The sequence below is a fragment of the Zingiber officinale genome, chromosome 9B (assembly GCF_018446385.1).
Source record: "Zingiber officinale cultivar Zhangliang chromosome 9B, Zo_v1.1, whole genome shotgun sequence".
Classification (NCBI taxonomy): domain Eukaryota; kingdom Viridiplantae; phylum Streptophyta; class Magnoliopsida; order Zingiberales; family Zingiberaceae; genus Zingiber; species Zingiber officinale.
In genome coordinates, this window is record NC_056003.1 from 15,963,109 (window position 1) to 15,981,772 (window position 18,664).

Genomic DNA, 18,664 nt, shown 5'->3' on the forward strand with positions numbered 1-18,664 from the left:
GATTCAAGAAATACTCATCGACATATCTAGGCTGATGTGAGATTCATTTGAAGACATCGGCAAGCTTGATGCTAGTAAAGTGGATGGAGAGATTTTGATGAGGTTCAAAAATGAGATGACCAATGGTTTTGGTGTTCTTAGAGAGTGGATTTGTTTGTTATGTGTCTGTTATGCAGAGAAATTTTTAATCCAAAGTACCCATTTTTCCGGCCATGCCCACACGATCAACGGCGATTCTTTCCCAATCCCTGTAAGTTGATCCACTCTACATTTCCAAATCTTAAATGAATCTAAAGGTTCAGTAAACAAGGAATGAAACATAATATCAGAGCATTAACCTTAAGCTATGTTTCACTAACTGATTCCTAGGCTATGATGAATAAACGTTTTAGGAGAAAAAGCACAGTCCAAAGCAAAAAAAAAAAAACCTTCTAAAATATGAAGAACGATCATGAACACACTAAGTCAGATCCATACATGTTATCGAGCAAGTCTTCCTTGTTCCTAAAGTGGATTTGTGAAATTATATGTAAAAGTGATATGAAGAATGTTGATGTCCTATTCTTCCCTGAATTGAAGAAAATGAATTCTATCATCTTGTTCTATGTATCAGTCTGATTCTGAAATGCTTGTGGTAGAAACTTTCAAGAACTTGTTTACTAGCAAGGAGTAGATAATATGAACTACATTTGTCATCCATTCTTTTTTCTTTCTTTCTTTCTTTCTATTTTGTTTGTTGTTCTCCAGTTAATGCATAAGCAATACTTTTTGTTATAGTTATTGTTGTATGTGTCATGCAGCATCTGCAGATAAATTTCAAGTCCTTATGATCAGTTGATCCTTAGCTCCCCAAAGTGAACCTTCACTTCGATCGTTTGTAGATCGTTTGCCTGCTGATGGATTTCCTGGCTTGTTTTCCAAATTGTCCATATGCAAATCATCAAGATCCCAAGGGTCTCTGCCGACATCACAAACAAGTTTCTACCGACTTAACCTGCCTGCGTATCAAACTAAAGCCATTATATGAAAGAGACGCCTCAGCTGATCGCCCAAGAACATCTTAGCTGCAGTTTCGGTAGCAATTAGGTCATAGATAAAGGCAATCTAGGGGCTGTACAGAAGTGTCCCTGCTAAAGTTTGCTGATACTAGGGTGCAAAACATGCATTAGAACTCAGTTTTCCTTTTGTTTTGATTGAAGTGGAAAATGGGAGTATAGAAAGATGTCCATAAGATGTTTCTATAACTAAACTTGTCCCCGGGGCTATGATGCTGCGATAGGATATCCAAATTATCACTGATAGCCACGATCTGATTCTCAACTATGATATATTTGTAAAAAAAACTTCTCCAAATAGAGGCGCAGTCAAAAGATGCTGAACTTCTGGACTGGTTGTCATGTGCACTTCTCGATTTATCCTGATAATCAATGAAAAACTTTCATAAAATCAAATCGATCATCCAGAAATAATCAATGAGACTAATTAAAATTATTATTATTATTTTTTTTTTTTGTTCTTCCTTTGTTTTTCTTCGTTTCTTCTGCTGCCTTTCTACACTCACAGGTTGGCACTGGCAAAACTGATTAAAAAACTGCTATTTTAAACCATGTCCGAAAGAATCATTCCTGTTTCCTCGTTTCTCCTCCTCCTTCCTCTTCACACTACTTCAGGTCGACACTCAAAAACTGATCCAATCTGTAAACAAAACTGATAGTTTGAAGTTTGAACAATGACCAAAGGAACCCAAAAACAGCAGTTTTTTTCTAACAAAGGTAAGATCCATTACATCTATCGTTACAAAACTCTAAATAATACACACCATCTTTCAAGTGCGGGTGGAAGCCATATTAGATCAATTAACACAGCTAGAGAAAGAAAGATTTCTCCGGCGACTGGGTGAATGACAATATGCCTTCTCCAAACAACTGAAACAGTGACGATAGGAGGTTTCCTGCATCAAGATCCTCCTTCCAAGCTTGGGCCAGGACCACCGATCCCTTGGGTGCTCCGCTGCCGCCCTTCTCTCTTCTACTGCCAATTGAATCAATCGATACCTGACCTGGGGCAGAAGATTGTGCTGTACCAGCACCAGATGATTGCGGAGCAAACCCATCCTCTGCTCCTTGCAGGTTGGCTGTTGTTGTAGCAATAGCCTGTATTGTGCCTGCTGGTCCATCAACTGCCATCTTCTTGAAGGGTGGCTGCTGTGATGAGTTATTGGTGCTCAACTTCCGCTTGACTGATTTGAGGAAAAATGTATCAGAAACTATAACCTGACATTTGCTGATATACATGTGCAGTGACATTTCTCTAGTTTAATGAGTCAGAAGTATCAGTGTGCTAAATCAAGAACCCGACGCATTTTCTTTGACTTAATTTTATGTTACTTGGACTTGAAAATGTGTATCCAACATAAGTATGGATCCAAATGCCAGGCACAACTATTTAAAAAAAAATGTCAGGCACAATATAAGTATGGCTCCAAATGCTCCAATTATTAGACTATATATTTATTGCTAAAACAGAAGGAAATGACAATGAGATTTCCACAAGAAGATTGTTTCAAATGATTCCAGAAATATTAAATGGAAAACTGGTGAAAAGACTTGAATTGGGGCTTACTCCTGCTTATTGCAATCCTTGGGTTAATCCTCCAGACACCATGTTTTGGTGGAGATAACAAGGTAGGCATCATCTTCAGCCGTTCATACAAACATTTACCAGTGGCACACTAAATATGCAACCAAGGTAAGTGATTATTTATGAAACAATTTTGATTTGAGTAAATGAACAAGAAATACCTGTAAAGCACCATACACTCGCCACGCTTCTTTCCTTTTCATCTCATTCTTCTGCTTTTCTAGTTGCATCTCGGGCTCTAAAAGTTGCAAATACGGTTCAAGATTTGGCAGAACAAGAAGACGTATCTAGCAAAGTGGTATAAAAGTCAGACTAAAGGGAGAAAAGTGACATGAATGACAGAGAAATAGGGTGTTAAGAATTACCACACTTGGTCCCAGTGCAGCAAGCCCTTGAATGGCACCATAATGTTGTGTGAGTGCTTTAGATGGATCAAGAAAAGCATTAATTAATGTCTTCGTCAATCGCGACTGAAGATTGTGGTACACGTGACCGTATCTGTTGAAAAAAATTATCCAGTAATTATAAACATCAAGCATAAAAATAAAAAACACCACTGTTCAAACCCCAAGTAGATGTCACTTATTGATATAAGAATTTTCTCAAGCAAAATGAAACTGGAAACTGTTATGCATGCAGCGTGAGATAATCGTCGCAATGATAAAGGAGGAGTTTGAATAGAATTTCTTATTTACTTTTCTAGAAAAGAAGCAAGCTTTTAAAGAATGAAGTTTTATATTTACAGCACGATTTCTAACCTTCTACACACTGATGCAGCTAGATTTGCTGAGAAATCACGGAGTTCCCAGTGGTTATCTGCTATTCTACTCCCCAACCTTTTGGCAACGACGCATGTAATAATTGATGGCATCAGCTGATGCAACTGAAGATGATAAATTTTTTAGTTAGAAGAAATGTGAATGGCTGTACAAAATTTTCTGTAATATCTTGTGTATTATTGAATAGAAAAATGACTCACATAAGGTTCTATGTGAATGTGCGGATTTTGGAGAAGGCTTCGAACCACACGCATTAAAGCAAACAAGATAGGAAGATCATTTAAGCTCCGAGCAACCTGTGATGGGAAACTGTCAATAGGTATGGGAACTAAGAAGAATTATTCAATTAATAAGATTGACAAACTTAACCTCATCTGCAATGAAGTAGGAAAAGTATGGAACCAACGGATGAATTCCTGAATCCATTGCTAAACTCACTAAAGCTTCTTTGAAAAGGTTGGATTCAGGTCTTGTAACTGTAAGCTCAGTAATTTTGTCGAAGTAGAGCTGCAATGATCAGTAATAAAAACTAACTACATGGGCAATTTCTCATAGAAGCTCAACAACTTGGGCAGCAAAACCAAGAAAGTTCATGAAGGGACTGTTGGGGAAAAACCTGTAGCTCCCTAGATAATACGTGCTTAACAGGCAGTTTGAGATCAACAAGCAGTCCATCTTCCTTGGTGTTCTCAGATTTCTTATTTTCAGACGGGGATACAATTGCTGGAAAAAAATATTCATGTAAATCAATTTCTCTCAATAAGTTAACATTACTAACAAATGATTAAACCAAAACCAGAGTATACACCAACATAATGGTTTCGAGCCTATAGAAGTTGTGACGCCAATAACACAAAAAAACACAATTGACATATCTCAAATGACTTTGATGAATTAACTAAGAGCACCAAATAGAAATTCATAGTCTTATTCACACCACACCACAAAAGTTTCTTATTTAGAAATAAATAAGTAGCAATTTTACACCCTTTCTGTCTCAGTATATACCAAAATACACATTATCATGTATTGGCACACAGGAGTAGTTTTGGTTTTGAGAAGGCATAAAAATTTAGAATATTTAATGATAACTGCACAATTGAAGTTCATAGACAAAAGGAGACATATCATATCCTATTTCAGGAACTATATTGTACGTCTATAGATTGTGAATAAGATATATTCTTGGTACATGTAGTAATGCACTTATATCCCCATAGCCATTATCAATTGGAACACAGAAGACCTACAGCATATCTCAGTTAGAAATATGGTATGTGCCAAAACACCTTTCTGATTTGTGTGCTATCCAACCAAGAATTACTTATTTGGAAGGTTTCATTTATTCTTATGAAGAACGGCAGTCTACTCCAATAAAGATAGAACAAATTAATTGTCACATAAATAAAACCTTCAACAGGAGAATTTTCAGGAATTGCAGGTTGCACCCCTTCAATAGCAAGCCAGTGAGCCACAACAGCAGTTTCAAGTGGCGCTTTGGGTAATGGTGAATCAATGACCTATATGTTGCAAACAATAGTAAATACAACCATGTTATACATCAAAGAAAATTACACCCAATAAAAACTTCACAAACCTCCTTGAAATCCAAATCTCTGTCATCAAGATAGAACAGATCCTTGTGCCCTACTGCCTTCTTGAACCGCAAGGGATCAGTTGATGCAAATCCATAAATAGGCTGAAATTATAAAACAAGCAACCAGTAATATATTGACTTGAGATAGCTGGCAACATAATGGAGAAAAGAACTATACAAGTTTCGCATGATTTTATTGTGTTTTCCAACCTAACTAGGATCTTCTTAAAGCAGTGCTTCACTCCCATATAATATAAACATAATTCATGGTTCAAGAAAAAAAACAAAATATTATGAAATATTTCTTAATTCTTCTTGAAGAAACAAAAGAAAAGACAGATATTTGAAAAGGGGCTCAAACTAATGTATAATTTTGAATTTCAGTTATGGCCCAAGTTCGTGTAATTAAAGGAAAAAAAGACTCTACCATCTCCTCCTAATTGCCCCTTTAGGATTTCATTTCTTACGTAAAATTATTGTCTTAACAATTCAAAACAGAATGAAGGCTTTTTAAAATATAAACTACATTCAAACAAACTTTTACAAGTAACAGATCTAACTCTATCAATCCTGGAAACAAATACAAGTACAAAACCAATTAAAGTTAGAAGTCGCAGACAAAGGAAACCTACCTCGACATTCCTCAGACTGAGAGCACTATCCACATCTTCTGCCGTCAAGACCGTCCTTTTAGAGTGGCGCATGCACTTTATTGCCTCCTGCACTTCCCCTTCCAAAGTCAGGGATCACGGAAACCAAAACTAACGAAGAATCAAACTTCAAAGCACCGAAACGTCTCAGCCCCGTAAAAACCCTAACCCGATAAAGAACACAAGCACCACCTGCATGATCTCCCGAAGACGGTACTCAACATCGGGGGCGAGCGCGAGAGAGACCTCAGGGGAGAGGTTAGAGATGCCAATGCTTTGCGCAACCACCTCGATCGTCTCCTTCGGGACGATACTCATCGTCGCCTCTTCCTCTTCTCCGACTACTACTCAACACCACTTCCCTTCTCTCTATCTGTCGGTCAGACGGTCACGGTAAATTTTGCTACAGTGCTTATTTTTCCATTGATGACTTGTCAAATAATAACTGATTTAAATAAATATTAATAATTGCATAAGCTAATAATTTATATAAAATTAAAATTAGTTATTAATTATCCATAAAAATTACCACATTTTAAAAATCAGAATAACTTACCACTAATATATATTGATCCGGTGGTAAGAACAGAGGACCTCATTCGATGAGGTCAATGCCACGTGGGAGTCAAAGTGAAAGGATGCCCGTCCGGAGTTGGGAGGTCCGAACGGCCGACCGGCCATTCGGTGGAGTCAACATCCGTAGAGGGCTGGGTCCGACCGGACGGCCGTCCGGCCGGTGTCGGGCTGATGGTTAAAGGTGCCCTGTAGGAAGTCAGGGTTCTGGCGCTCAGGGGGAAAGATCGCAGGGACGAGCGGACTGCACGCTCGGCCAAGGCCATAAGGTAACATACTGCTAATGGTCTCCACAAAGCACGTGATGGAGAATCTCCCCAAGTAAATCACCGCATACGTCCAGCCGGATGTTGAAGGAGCAGGCCGACCGGACGACATATCTGGAGCAAAGGGGAAAAGGTCAAGGGACGTCTTTTTCTGACAGCAGGTATGTTTCACGCGCAAGCCATGCTCCAAATCTGTAGCAGTATGGGTCAGGGAAGCTCACTGACAAGCCCTTACGGGGGTATGGGCCATGGACACGTGTACACCTCGGTAGGTGTACACCCACTTCTTCGCTGCCCTATATAAAGGCCCTCTTACTTCGCCTGAGGTACGCAACTTGAGCGTCGGAGGGTCGCCGCCGGGAACCCCTTCCCAGCCTGACTTCTGTACAGGTTCGCCGGAGCTTTGGAGGCCTACACCATCGACTAGGAGAGCGACACGTGCCCATCGTCCTTTGGTTCGGCGATTCGGACAGGATCATATATGTAAGCTCATCCCTATGTAAAAAAAAATATTCTAAACTTTTTTTTATAATAATTTGTTTCCAATGAGATATAATTTCGATATATTTGATTCTGATTTAGTTAAATTAGGTTGAATTTAGATAAATTATAATTTAAATATGCTAAAAGAATTATACCTCATTTTAATTTTTTTTTAAATATATATATATATTAGATGTATTAAGGAATTGGAAGAGAGTTAAAGTAAAGAAAAATTTATATATAGAAAGAGAATAATTTTTTCCTCAGAAACTAAACACAAAATTAAATTTGTGTGCAGGAGTCTAATCATCCACCATGATCACATGTTGATAAATCAAATTGACTATTTTTTTTTTTTTGGAGTTTAAGATTTAAGATAGATAAATTTTGCTCACTTTCAATTCTGGAAGTGAATTTAAAAAAAAATACCGAGTCAATTTGAGAGTTACCCATAGATACACAAAATCACAATTAAGTTTGGCGTTAACAATTAGTATTTGTTCAAATCGAAATTAATTTCATTTTTGTATCTCAACAACTATTGAAACACGAATCCATCAACAACTTACAAAAAGCTTCCTCATCTTTATTCAGTACCTGTTTAGTTAGCTGTAACATGAGGAGATTTACAAGCAGTATTTGCCTGTAAAATCAAATCATGTAAACGGCAGTTACATTCAAATGATAGATTTCATGCTGAGTGTTCTGGCCAATCGATCAAACTTCACACGCATCTATTGGTCGCATAGCATTTAGCAAGGGAAACAGATCGACAAACATGAGTGGCTCGATTGCGAGGAAGGAAATGATGTGATTTACGCTTCGTGAAGAAGACCTGCATCCTGATAGTACTTGATGCTGTCGACAAGGGTCTCCTCTAGCGTCCTGTGATTCCACCCTAAGTTCTTCAACTTCTCGGAACGCACCACACTACTTTCCTCTACCTCTGTAAAACTGTCATTTAACACGTTTGAATCCATAACTCATGTGTCACAAAAAATCTTGCAAAAGCATGAACTCTGTGCGAAATGAAAGAAATGGTTTTAGTTGTATTACTTTTCAATATATTTGTAGTTGGGATATAATCTCTTGAGAACATCCACCAAGTCGCGGAGTTTCAAAGAATGAGATGCACAAATGTGTCGTCCGGCTGCCTTTGACTCCTTGTACACCAGCAGCAATGCGTCGGCTACATCACGAACATCCACAAGATAGATGTCTCGATTCTCTGCAGTTCGACGAACACCTGTAACAGGGGAAAACGGTGACTTGACACATGATAATATGGAATTTGCAAAACATGGACTGACTTGACACTAATCCAATTTAGACCTTATCTTATCACAAGTATGGTATGCAGGAAAATGGAGATATAAGACCTATATAAGCAACTCAAAAAGTTGAGAGTTACATGAATTTACAATTAGAATACATGCCAGCATATTGGAGGTCACTACAATATATGGCTGGAGAAGACCAAATTTTCATCCTCTATCAGCCAGGCAGAGTAAAAACAATATGTTGTTTGTGACATACTTCGATTGAAAATGATGAACTACTAATAAACCGCACACACTAGCGAGCGGAATGTTAAATCAAGGAAACCATAACTATGAACTAAGTGAGGATTCCAAGTGTAAAGAAATTGAAAAACATGAAAATGAGCATCTGCAAGTAATGCATAAAGAAATTTCCTTGCTCATGTGCATGTGTGTGTGTATATATATATATATATAACAAAGATTCATTATCAACTATTCAAACATTTTTTTTATCAAACATGGAACTTTCATGATTTACTTCACAATTTTGTATAATGTGTCATTCTTAATACAAGAAAAAAGAAATACAGTTTCTCAACTCAATGGAAAAGCAATGCAATCTAAAGTAATGACCTTTTATGAGATTGATGAGATACAAGCTTGATGAATTCAGAGTGGAATGGAGCAATGGTCCAACAACCAGAGACGGGCCAACTGTAACGACGTCGAGTTCATGCTTCTCTGCATAATCCAGTGCCTCATGCTCCGCAAGTGTTTTTGAAAGATAATACCAATCCTAAAATTGCAGGAAGCAGTGAGAACATGAAATGCCAGGTGCACAAAAGTGAAACTCGTAAGACGCTGAAGTATAAGGATATATTTCAAAATAATAGATTATCATCGCCCAGGGATGAAATATAAAACATGCCGAGCCAAATACAAAGAAAAATTAAGAGAAAATATATGGCAAACTACCCAACTACAAACTATCAGAATTATTTGAAGAACTCTGAGAATGAACAACTATCACCCACGTAACTGATGTCCAATTGAAACCTTTATTTAAAATTTTTCTCAAGCATAGTACATTAATTACCTGAGATTTACGACAATGTTCTGCATCTGACCAGCAACTCTCATCCTTGATCTTACCACGTGGCCAATTAGGGTTGACTGTCACAGCAACAATTGATGATACCACTACAACACGCTTAACTTTGGCCTCAGAGCTTGCCTTCAGTACATTCACAGTGCCTCCGACAGCAGGAGCAATAACCTCCACCTGAAAGTTAGAATGATTCAAAAAGTTATCAACCAATAGAGTATCTATATAAGAGGGACGCACATGGGTTCTACTTCATCATATATTGACTGCAAAACAAACAAGTATAATGTTGTCGGATAATTATCTTAATACATTTGTGCTCATTTTAATGCAGTGTTCCAAAAGAACACCCTTAACAGATAAGATATAGCAGGAACAACATAAATGTAATTCATAACACAATAATTGAAGGTCGGTGTTTTCCCTCAATAAATGTAACCCCAACTTTCTCTCTACTGCTCTTGATATAGGTTAGGTTTAGTAGGTCCCCGGTGAAAAGGGGAAAAGAGATAACAGAGTTAAGCAAGTATGAATATAGGCTGGGATAATAGACTTAAGGAAAATAGGCCAATATCGGCCGAGAGAATATACTTAAAGAAAATAGGTCAATATCGATCGGGATAATATGCTTAAGGAAAATAGGCAATATCGGCCGGAATAATATGCTTAAGGAAAATAGGCAATATCGACCGAGTATAAACGTTTAAGATAGATAAACCAAGATTGTTTAGATTAGTACATCTAGATATATATTAGCATTGGGCGGGCTTATATGATCGCCTGGGTGTGAAAAGATACAAGGTCTTACAAGATCTATAATCGAACGATTAGGACATATGTTGCCCAGACATAATTTAGGTTCAATTCCATCCAATACAAATCATAGTATAAGATCGGACTGTCTATAGCATAATAAAAAACAAAGTAAGCAGGTAGGGATGATAAATATATCTCCATATAGTTTATAAGACAGGGCGAGAACAAATATTTCAAGAATATTCACAAATAGCTTAATGAAGATATCTGTAGTATGTGATTATATAACAAGTTTACTAATTTGACGGGAAGAATGTTTCTAGACTCTTCTACAGGCACTAGGCGACAAAGAAGGTACATCTGGGGTACAAAAAAGATTCCTTAAAAGTTATTTCTGCAAGTACATGGCTTACGTCATTTCATAACAAATTCTAACAAACCGGGGTGCACTTCATGACTACGGAGGTTATATGAAGTGGTATAAAAAGGGGAATCCTCTCCGTTGGCCAGGTATGCTTACGCTCACCACACTCACAACTATCCATTACAAATCCTAATTTCAATCACTGTTCATCTTTTTTCTTTCTGCCTTCCACACTAAGAGAGATCATTGACTTGAGCGTCAGAAGGCCTAGCCAGGGATTCCCACCCCGGTCTTAGGTCACTGACGATAGTGTTGGTTGGTCTCTTGTGCGCAAGAAGTCATCGGAGCTCCAGATCTTGGTATTTTTCACAGGATTCTTCCTTCTATCTTTGGGTCTTTGCACAAGGAGGTGTTCTGTGACTTTATTCTTCCGGATCCGCTTTGGTTTTCTCGGATCGGGAGTCCTCAGGTGTTCTTCTTCATCAATAGTAAGTCCTCTCCCTAGCTTTCCATTTTGTCAAGCTTCTCAGACAGGATCAAATTTGGCGCCGTCTGTGGGAAACTTCACCTGAATCTGAGATTGCGAGATGGAAGACGTTGGAAAATCGAACCTACTGACTATTAGTCGTGAAGATTTGGATTTCATTATTAATACATGTCCAGAAGGCTTTACAACAACAACAGCAAACTCATACTGGAGCTACTCTGCCAGTAGCTCATAAGCCGGCGATCTCGACTACTGATCATCGGAAGGGAAGGGATTTGGAAGAAGAAGATCGAGTGTATATTAATCCAGCCAATGCTTCTCTGACTAGACGCCCTCACGCCTTCCTTCGTACCCCTTTTGAGCAGGGAGGGCAAAGGCTTATATTTCAGGAATCCTCTGGCGAGGCACCAGACAAAGATAAGCGCAAAGCTAAGATAATGGTAGCTAGTGATAGCTCACCAGAAAGAATTATTTCTCCATTTTCTCAAGGTGTACTAAATGATCCACTTCCTAAGCGATATCAAAATCTTCAAATCGGCGAATACATAGGAACCACAGATTCAGAGGATTATTTATTAAAATTTGATAATGTAATATTATTACAACAATTTTCTGATGGAGTGAAGTGTCGGATGTTCCTTACAACACTTGGAGGAGCTGCTCAACGTTGATTCAAAAGATTGCCGGAAAATTCTATCCGAAGATTTAAAGATTTCAAGAAGGTTTTCTTACACCATTTCTCCAGCAACAAGAGGTATCATAAAACTCCCTGGAGCTTATTCTCAATTAAACAAGGATCCAAAAAGGTCATTAGAGCCTACATCAAAAGATTCAATCAGGTAGCCATTGATGTACCCAATGCTACCACTGAAATATTAGTAAGTGCTTTCTCTCAAGGCTTGAATGACAATAATTTCTTTAAAGATCTGGTGAGGAATCCTCCAGCCAATTTTGGCGCAGAAAAGAAAATACCACTTCTTCTCCTGCTCTATTAAGGAGAAAGCTCCGCTCTGTTCCTCCACCGAGGGGCCTCGAGTAATCCCTCCACCCCATCGTCACATAGAGTATCGTCCACAAGTCATACAACACTTATCACAAGACCAGCAGTCATCATACAGAAGACTGTTTTGTTTTGAAAAATAAGAAAGCGAATAGGGATCGTTATCAAAAGCGAAACTACTATCAATATCCCAGGCAGCAAAGTCCACTCAAGATAAAATACCGCCCGGTCGAACCTCAACAAGGGGTATTACCAAACCCGGCCGGTACAACTCAGGCGCTTGAGAAAATTCAGCCGGAGACCATGACAGCCCGACAAGAAGAGAACAGGGCACACGCAAGAAGACTTGAGATCCATGCTGTGGGATGCAGCATGGAAAGAGCAGCAAGGCCGGAAATTAGTTTTGGGCCCAGAGATCTTGAAGGGGTAGAAATACCCCAATATGATGCGTTAATAATTAAGGTTGTGATAGTCAATTACACTATTTCTCATACCTTTATAGACACTGATAGTTCCGTCAATATTATTTTCAAAAAAGCTTTTGATCAACTGCAGATTGATCCAAGTGAACTTCAACAGATAGTGACGCCTCTATACGAATTCACTGGTAATGAGATACAACCGCTTGGCCAGATAAAGTTGGTCATATCTTTAGGGGAGGAGCCCCCCTCATGAGAACAAGAAGATCTTACTTCATGGTGGTGGATGCCCTATCTACCTATAATGTGATACTGGGTCGATCGGCCTTAAATGAATTTAGGGCGGTCGTTTCTACTTTTTGCCAGAAAATCAAATTTCCTGTTGAGGACCAGGTTGGGGAAGTACGTGGTGATCAGAAGACGGCTCGTAAGTGTTATGTGGAGATCGTCAGAACTGAAGCGAATGCCGCCCGAAAAATGTAAAAAATGGAGGTTAATGCCGTTCAAGAGAAGCCACCTGTCCTGCTTTATGAGGAAAAGGAAGAGGTTCAGATACAGACTGGTCAACCTGAAGCCACCACCTATGTCGTAGCCGATCTTGATCCTGCCCTGAAAACAGAGCTGATTTAATGCTTGAAGAAAAATAAGGATGTCTTCGCTTGGACGACCAAAGAAGTCACGGGCATTTCTCCTTCAGTAATGGAGCATTTTTTACATGTCTTCCCAGATGCTCGGCTTGTCATGCAAAGAAAGGAATTTCAGTGCAGAGCAAAATCAAATCATTAAAGAAGAAGTGACTAAACTAATGGAGGTCGGTTACATTAGGGATGTGCAATTCCCTAACTGGTTAACTAATGTCGTCCTGGTCTTTAAATCAGGAAATAAATAGCGGGTATATATTGATTTCCATGATCTTAACAAGGTCTGTCCAAAGGATTATTATCCACTACTCCGGATCGATCAATTATGGATTCTACAGCCGAGTGTGAGTACATTTCTATGTTGGGCGTCTATAAAGGCTATCATCAGGTCCCTCTCACTAAGGAGGATCAAGAGAAGGTCAGTTTTGTAACCTCTGAAGGTACTTATTGTTATAATGTTATGCCGTTCGGACTAAAAAATGCAGGAGCAACCTATCAAAGACTTATGAAAAAGATCTTCCGGAAGCAGATTGGAAGAAATATGAAAGTATATGTTGATGATATTTTAATTAAATCTCTTCAGGCTACTGATCTCTGCAGAGATGTAGAAGAAACTTGCGAAACGTTGAGACAGTATGGGCTCAAGTTGAACCCGGGCAAATGTTTGTTTGAAGCAAAAGGTGGAAAGTTCCTGTATTATATATGGTGTCCAAGCGGGGAATAGAAGTCAACCCAAGCAAAGTCAAAGCACTTCAAAATATGGAGCCACAGCACAATATGAGGGAAGCTCAAAGACTCACCGGCCGAATCACAACCTTGTCCAGATTCATTTCAAGATCGGCCGATCATAGCTTTCATTTCTTCAAAATACTCCGGAAGGCTAACAAATTTTAATGGGATGAAGAATGTGGCAAAGCCTTCCAGGAATTGAAAGATTACTTGTCCACTGTTCCTGTGTTGGCTAAGCCTGTAGTAGGAGAAACCCTATGTGTATATTTGTCGGCCAGTGAAAATGCTGTAGGCTCTGTGTTAGTCAAACAGGAAGGAAAAGAACAACAACCTATGTATTTTTCTAGCCATTTATTAAAATGAGCTGAGTGTAGATATACTACACTCGAAAAGTTGGCCTATGCATTACTGTTAACTGCCCGGAGGTTGCGTCCATATTTTTTAACACATGCAATTATTGTATTGACCAACAGTACTCTCGGGTGGGTGTTGCTTAACCCAGAGGCATATGGTCGATTGATCAAATGGACGACCGAATTTAGTGAGTATGACATACAATACCAACCTCGCTCGGCCATCAAAGCACAAGCTCTAGCAGATTTCATCATAGAAGTTCAAGGTCCTGAAGAAGAGAGTGGTTGGAAAGTTTATGTGAATGGATCTTCAACCAGACAAGGTAGTGGAATTGGTATTCTCCTCGTATCTCCAAGAGAAGATAAGCTTCAACTTTCTGTCAGGATGAATTATAGGGCCACTAATAATGAAGCAGAATATGAAGCATCGATAGCATGGTTACAGGCCGCTCGGCATGTGGGAGCATCCCGGGTTTATATTTATTCTGACTCTCAGTTAACAGCCCAACAATTATCAGGTAACTTCGAAATCAACAATAATAGACTCAGGTTATATGCTGAGGCATTTGATAAATTGAATGCTCAGTTTCAAGAAGTAAATATACAAAAAATTCCTCGATCTGAGAATCAAGTAGCGGATGAATTAGCTAAATTTGTCTCTGCTATAATACCATGGAGCTTGGATCGGCCAGTTGAGCAGACATTATTAGTATCTTGTATTGAAAGACAGGCTGAAATAGAGATACAAGATGATTGGAGAGCACAAATCATAGTATATTTGCAGCAGAGCATTCTTCCGATTGATGCAGAACAAGCAAAAGTATTTAAGAAGAGAGTTTTCCAATACACCATGATAGGGGAACAGTTGTATAAAAGGACTTTCTCTAGACCTTTACTTAAATGTATTGGAACAGAAGATATACAATTTATCTTGCAAGAGGTTCATCAGGGCTCATGTGGCAGTCATATAGGAGGAAGATCCTTAGCCCGCAAGATTTTACTAGCAGGATATTTCTGGCCTACTTTACATGAAGATGCTGCCAAATTTGCAAGAACTTGCATTTCTTGTCAAAAACATCAGAATATTTCACATCATCCTACACAATTATTAAGAACCTCTATAGTTTCCTGTCCCTTTGATCAATGAGGCATGGATATAGTTGGTCAATTTCTTATGGCAACTGCACAGAGGAGATTTTTATTAGTAGCAGTAGACTATTTCTCTAAATGGGTAGAAGCAGAACCACTTACTCGGATTATTGAAGACGCGGTTATTAAATTCTTGTGGAAAATATTATTTGCAGATTCGGTATTCCCCATAAATTAGTCTCTGATAATGGAAGGCAGTTTCAAGGAGACAGAATCCTAGATTGGTGTAAAAGCTACGGAATTACTCAAGCATTCACCTCTGTGGCGTATCCACAGAGTAACGGTCAAGCAGAAGTAACCAACAGAGAGATTATCAGAGGTCTAAAAACCAAACTGGATCATGTCGGAGGCAGCTGGGTAGATGAATTGCCCAGTGTTCTTTGGGCAAATCGTACTACACCCTGAGAAGCTACAGGAATTACTCCCTTCCAACTGGTTTATGGAGGAGAAGTTGTAATTCCTATCGAGGTGGGAGTAGAATTCGACAGAAGACAACTATATGACGATGACAATGCAGGTAGACAACTTATGGAGCTAGATCTGATAGAAGAAATTCGAGACAAAGCTACAACTCGTCTTATATCATACCGACAACGAATACGACAAAATTATAATAGGAGAGTCATCCCGAGATTCATTCAACTGGGGGATCTAGTATGGAAGCGTACCAAGCCCGTTGGGGATGTTAACAAATTAGCACCACAATGGGAAGGACCCTACAAGGTGGTAGAAAAACTTTCATAAGGCTCATATTATCTCCAAGGAAGAATTCTCGGGCGCCCATGGAGTGCAAATCATTTACAGCCCTACCGAACTTAACAAGCTTATATTTCTGAACGAGCGGACTAACGCCTCCTCAGTATATTCCAATCATCCAATCATGTGAAACTTAGCACGTCCGAAAGAACAAATCAAGTTTACTTTAAGCAATTTCCCTCCGTTCGGCCCTGCGAACAGATAACAAATATGCTCATAATTTATGTACTTCACTTAATTTGGTCAATTCAATGCAGGTCGAGTATCGCCTGAAAAATAAACATGGTTTAAACAGCGTGGTGATTACCGGACAAACATTTTTATTCTGCTCAAGCGGCCGTCAATTGGGAGCTTTAAGGAATGATCGATCAGGTTTCCTTAAGGAATCTCGAAGACGTTAAACCATCACAAGGTTAGTGAAAGCATTTTTAATTTCACTCAAATCATAGTCGATCGGAAAATCTCTTAAAGTAACCCGGACGGGTCTTCTTGAGAGGAGCCGGAGACTTTAAACTAGCATAAACATAGTCGATCGGGAAATCTCTTGAAGTAACCCGGACGGGTCTTTTTAAGAGGAACCGGAGACTTTAAACTAGCATAAACATAGTCGATCGGGAAATCTCTTGAAGTAACCCGGACGGGTCTTTTTAAGAGGAACCGGAGACTTTAAACTAGCATAAACACAGTCGATCGGGAAATCTCTTGAAGTAACCCGGACGGGTCTTCTTGAGAGGAACCGGAGACTTTAAACTAGCATAAACACAGTCGATCGGGAAATCTCTTTAAGTAACCCGGACGGGCCTTCTTGAGAGGAACCAGAAACTTTAAACTAGCATAAACACAGTCAATCGGGAAATCTCTTGAAGTAACCCGGACGGGTATTCTTAAGAGGAACCGGAGATTTTAAACTAGCAATAACATAGACGATCGGGAAATCTCTTGAAATAACCAGGACGGGTCTTCTTGAGAGGAACCGGAGACTTTAAACTAGCATAAACATAGTCGATCGGGAAATCTCTTGAAGTAACCCGGACGGGTCTTCTTGAGAGGAACCGGAGACTTTAAACTAGCATAAACACAGTCGATCGGGAAATCTCTTGAAGTAACCCGGACGGGTTTTCTTGAGAGGAACCGGAGACTTTAAACTAGCATAAACATAAACGATTGGGAAATCTCTTGAAGAAACCCAGACGGGCTTTCTTGAGAGGAGCTGGAGACTTTAAACTAGCATAAACACAGTCGATCGGGAAATCTCTTAAAGTAACCCGGTGGAGCTTACTTGAGAGGATCTGGAGACTTTAAACTAGCATGAATGTCGATCGAGAAATCTCTTAAAGTAACCCGGACGGGCCTTCCTGGGAGGAACCGAAAACTTTAAACTATCATTAGAAAAGCCAAGCACGATTGAATACCTGATCAAAATATGATAGAGCACAGGACTCTATTGACTCAAATTAATTGAGATTACACGCCCGACCGAAAACTCAAAGGTTGATGTAATTCTTCATATTAAATCGATCAGTATTACACGCCCGACCGAAAACTCAAAGGTTGATGAAATTCTTCATATTAAATCGATCGGGATTACAAGCCCGACCGAAACTCAAAGGTTGATGAAATTATTCGTATTAAATCGTTCGGGATTATACGCCTGGCCTAGATTCAAAGTCATCTGGATTTCTTTATAAAGATCATGCGATATTACACTCCCGACCAGAATTCAAAGTTCAGAGAGAATTCTTTATATATATAATCCTTTGAAATTGCATTCCGCATCAGAAGTCACATTCATATGAAGTTCTCTATTTAAAATCGCTTGGGATTGTACGCCCGACCAAGAACTTATAAATCCTATGAAGTTCTTCATATAAAGTTGCTCGGGATTACACGTCCCTCGGAAGCATTGAGGTCTTTGGAATTCTTTATATACAGTCATGCCTGAATAAAGATTAAGGAGTTTATGGAAAGCCTTATTGTTCAGAGCCATATGATCAATTAAGATATCACAACAGGAAAAGCTTGAGCAAGATAGTACTTATTCTCAGGAAGCATAATAAAGGTCGGAAAAACAGGTAAGTACACATTTTTACAAAAATTACAAGTCTTTTATAAATACACCATCATGCTCACTTAAAGTTGCTTGTTAAATTTTCAGGTAATTCCTAGTTAAGTCTACGACGGTTTATGAATTGAGAGGGGGGTTCGCGAGATAGATAACCACCTTCCCTTAGTTGTTGAATAACCCCGGTCACAGAATGATTTAAAGTTCCAATGATACGGCGGACATATTCGTTAGTAAATTCCGGGGACCTCGGATAAGTTAAGTGTCTATCTTCCCATCAGTCTTCCTCATACTCCTTATAACTTTGAAATTCAGTTTGTAATTTAGCAGCTTGGCCTTTGAAAGTGTTTCTTACTAATTTAAGCTGCTCTAGTTCCATTCAGAGTGAGGGTATCTCTGCATCTTGAGCCTTTCTCTGTTCCTGCTCTTGCAGAAGAGCAAACTCGCTTGAGGCTGAATCTAGAGCCTGCTCAGAGAGGAAGATATTGTGAAGTCTCTCCACTTTCTCTAAAACAGTGTTCTTATGAGAAACATCTGAAATAGCTTTGTCTTTTAAAGCAGTTTCCACCTGGAGGCGAGAGTTTAACCGATCC

The 18,664-nt window shown here is 39.1% G+C and overlaps 2 protein-coding genes across 2 annotated transcripts in view; both read right to left on the reverse strand.

The window, feature by feature from the left end:
- Positions 1-1,740: 1,740 nt before the first annotated feature.
- LOC122024689 (transcription initiation factor TFIID subunit 6-like) lies at positions 1,741-6,074 on the reverse strand. Its single transcript, XM_042583360.1, has 12 exons — positions 5,859-6,074; positions 5,649-5,735; positions 5,017-5,118; positions 4,831-4,939; positions 4,036-4,142; positions 3,789-3,926; positions 3,620-3,715; positions 3,399-3,523; positions 3,006-3,138; positions 2,802-2,927; positions 2,623-2,731; positions 1,741-2,239 (listed from the first exon to the last, which is right to left on the reverse strand). Exons 1-12 carry the CDS (start codon positions 5,982-5,984, stop codon positions 1,866-1,868), a joined length of 1,632 nt encoding a protein of 543 aa, XP_042439294.1. The 5' UTR covers positions 5,985-6,074; the 3' UTR covers positions 1,741-1,865.
- Positions 6,075-7,553: 1,479 nt separating this feature from the next.
- Positions 7,554-18,664, reverse strand: part of LOC122023794 (cinnamoyl-CoA reductase 1-like) — a 33,051-nt gene continuing 21,940 nt past the window's right edge. Inside the window, exons 3-6 of the mRNA XM_042582140.1 lie at positions 9,347-9,532; positions 8,884-9,046; positions 8,045-8,234; positions 7,554-7,942 (exon numbers count right to left, since the gene is read on the reverse strand). Coding sequence (XP_042438074.1) covers positions 7,804-7,942; positions 8,045-8,234; positions 8,884-9,046; positions 9,347-9,532 — 678 coding nt within the window. The 3' untranslated portion in view covers positions 7,554-7,803. The remainder of the gene's footprint in view (positions 7,943-8,044; positions 8,235-8,883; positions 9,047-9,346; positions 9,533-18,664) is intronic.

Coding starts and splice junctions, on each gene's coding strand:
- LOC122024689 (XM_042583360.1), bottom strand. CDS start 5,984: ATGAGTATCGTCCCGAAGGAGACGATCGAGGTGGTTGCGCAAAGCATT. Junction 3,716..3,788: donor CCTACTTCATTGCAGATGAG/GTTAAGTTTGTC, acceptor TTCCCATCACAG/GTTGCTCGGAGCTTAAATGA. Junction 2,240..2,622: donor AAGGATTGCAATAAGCAGGA/GTAAGCCCCAAT, acceptor TCCTCAAATCAG/TCAAGCGGAAGTTGAGCACC.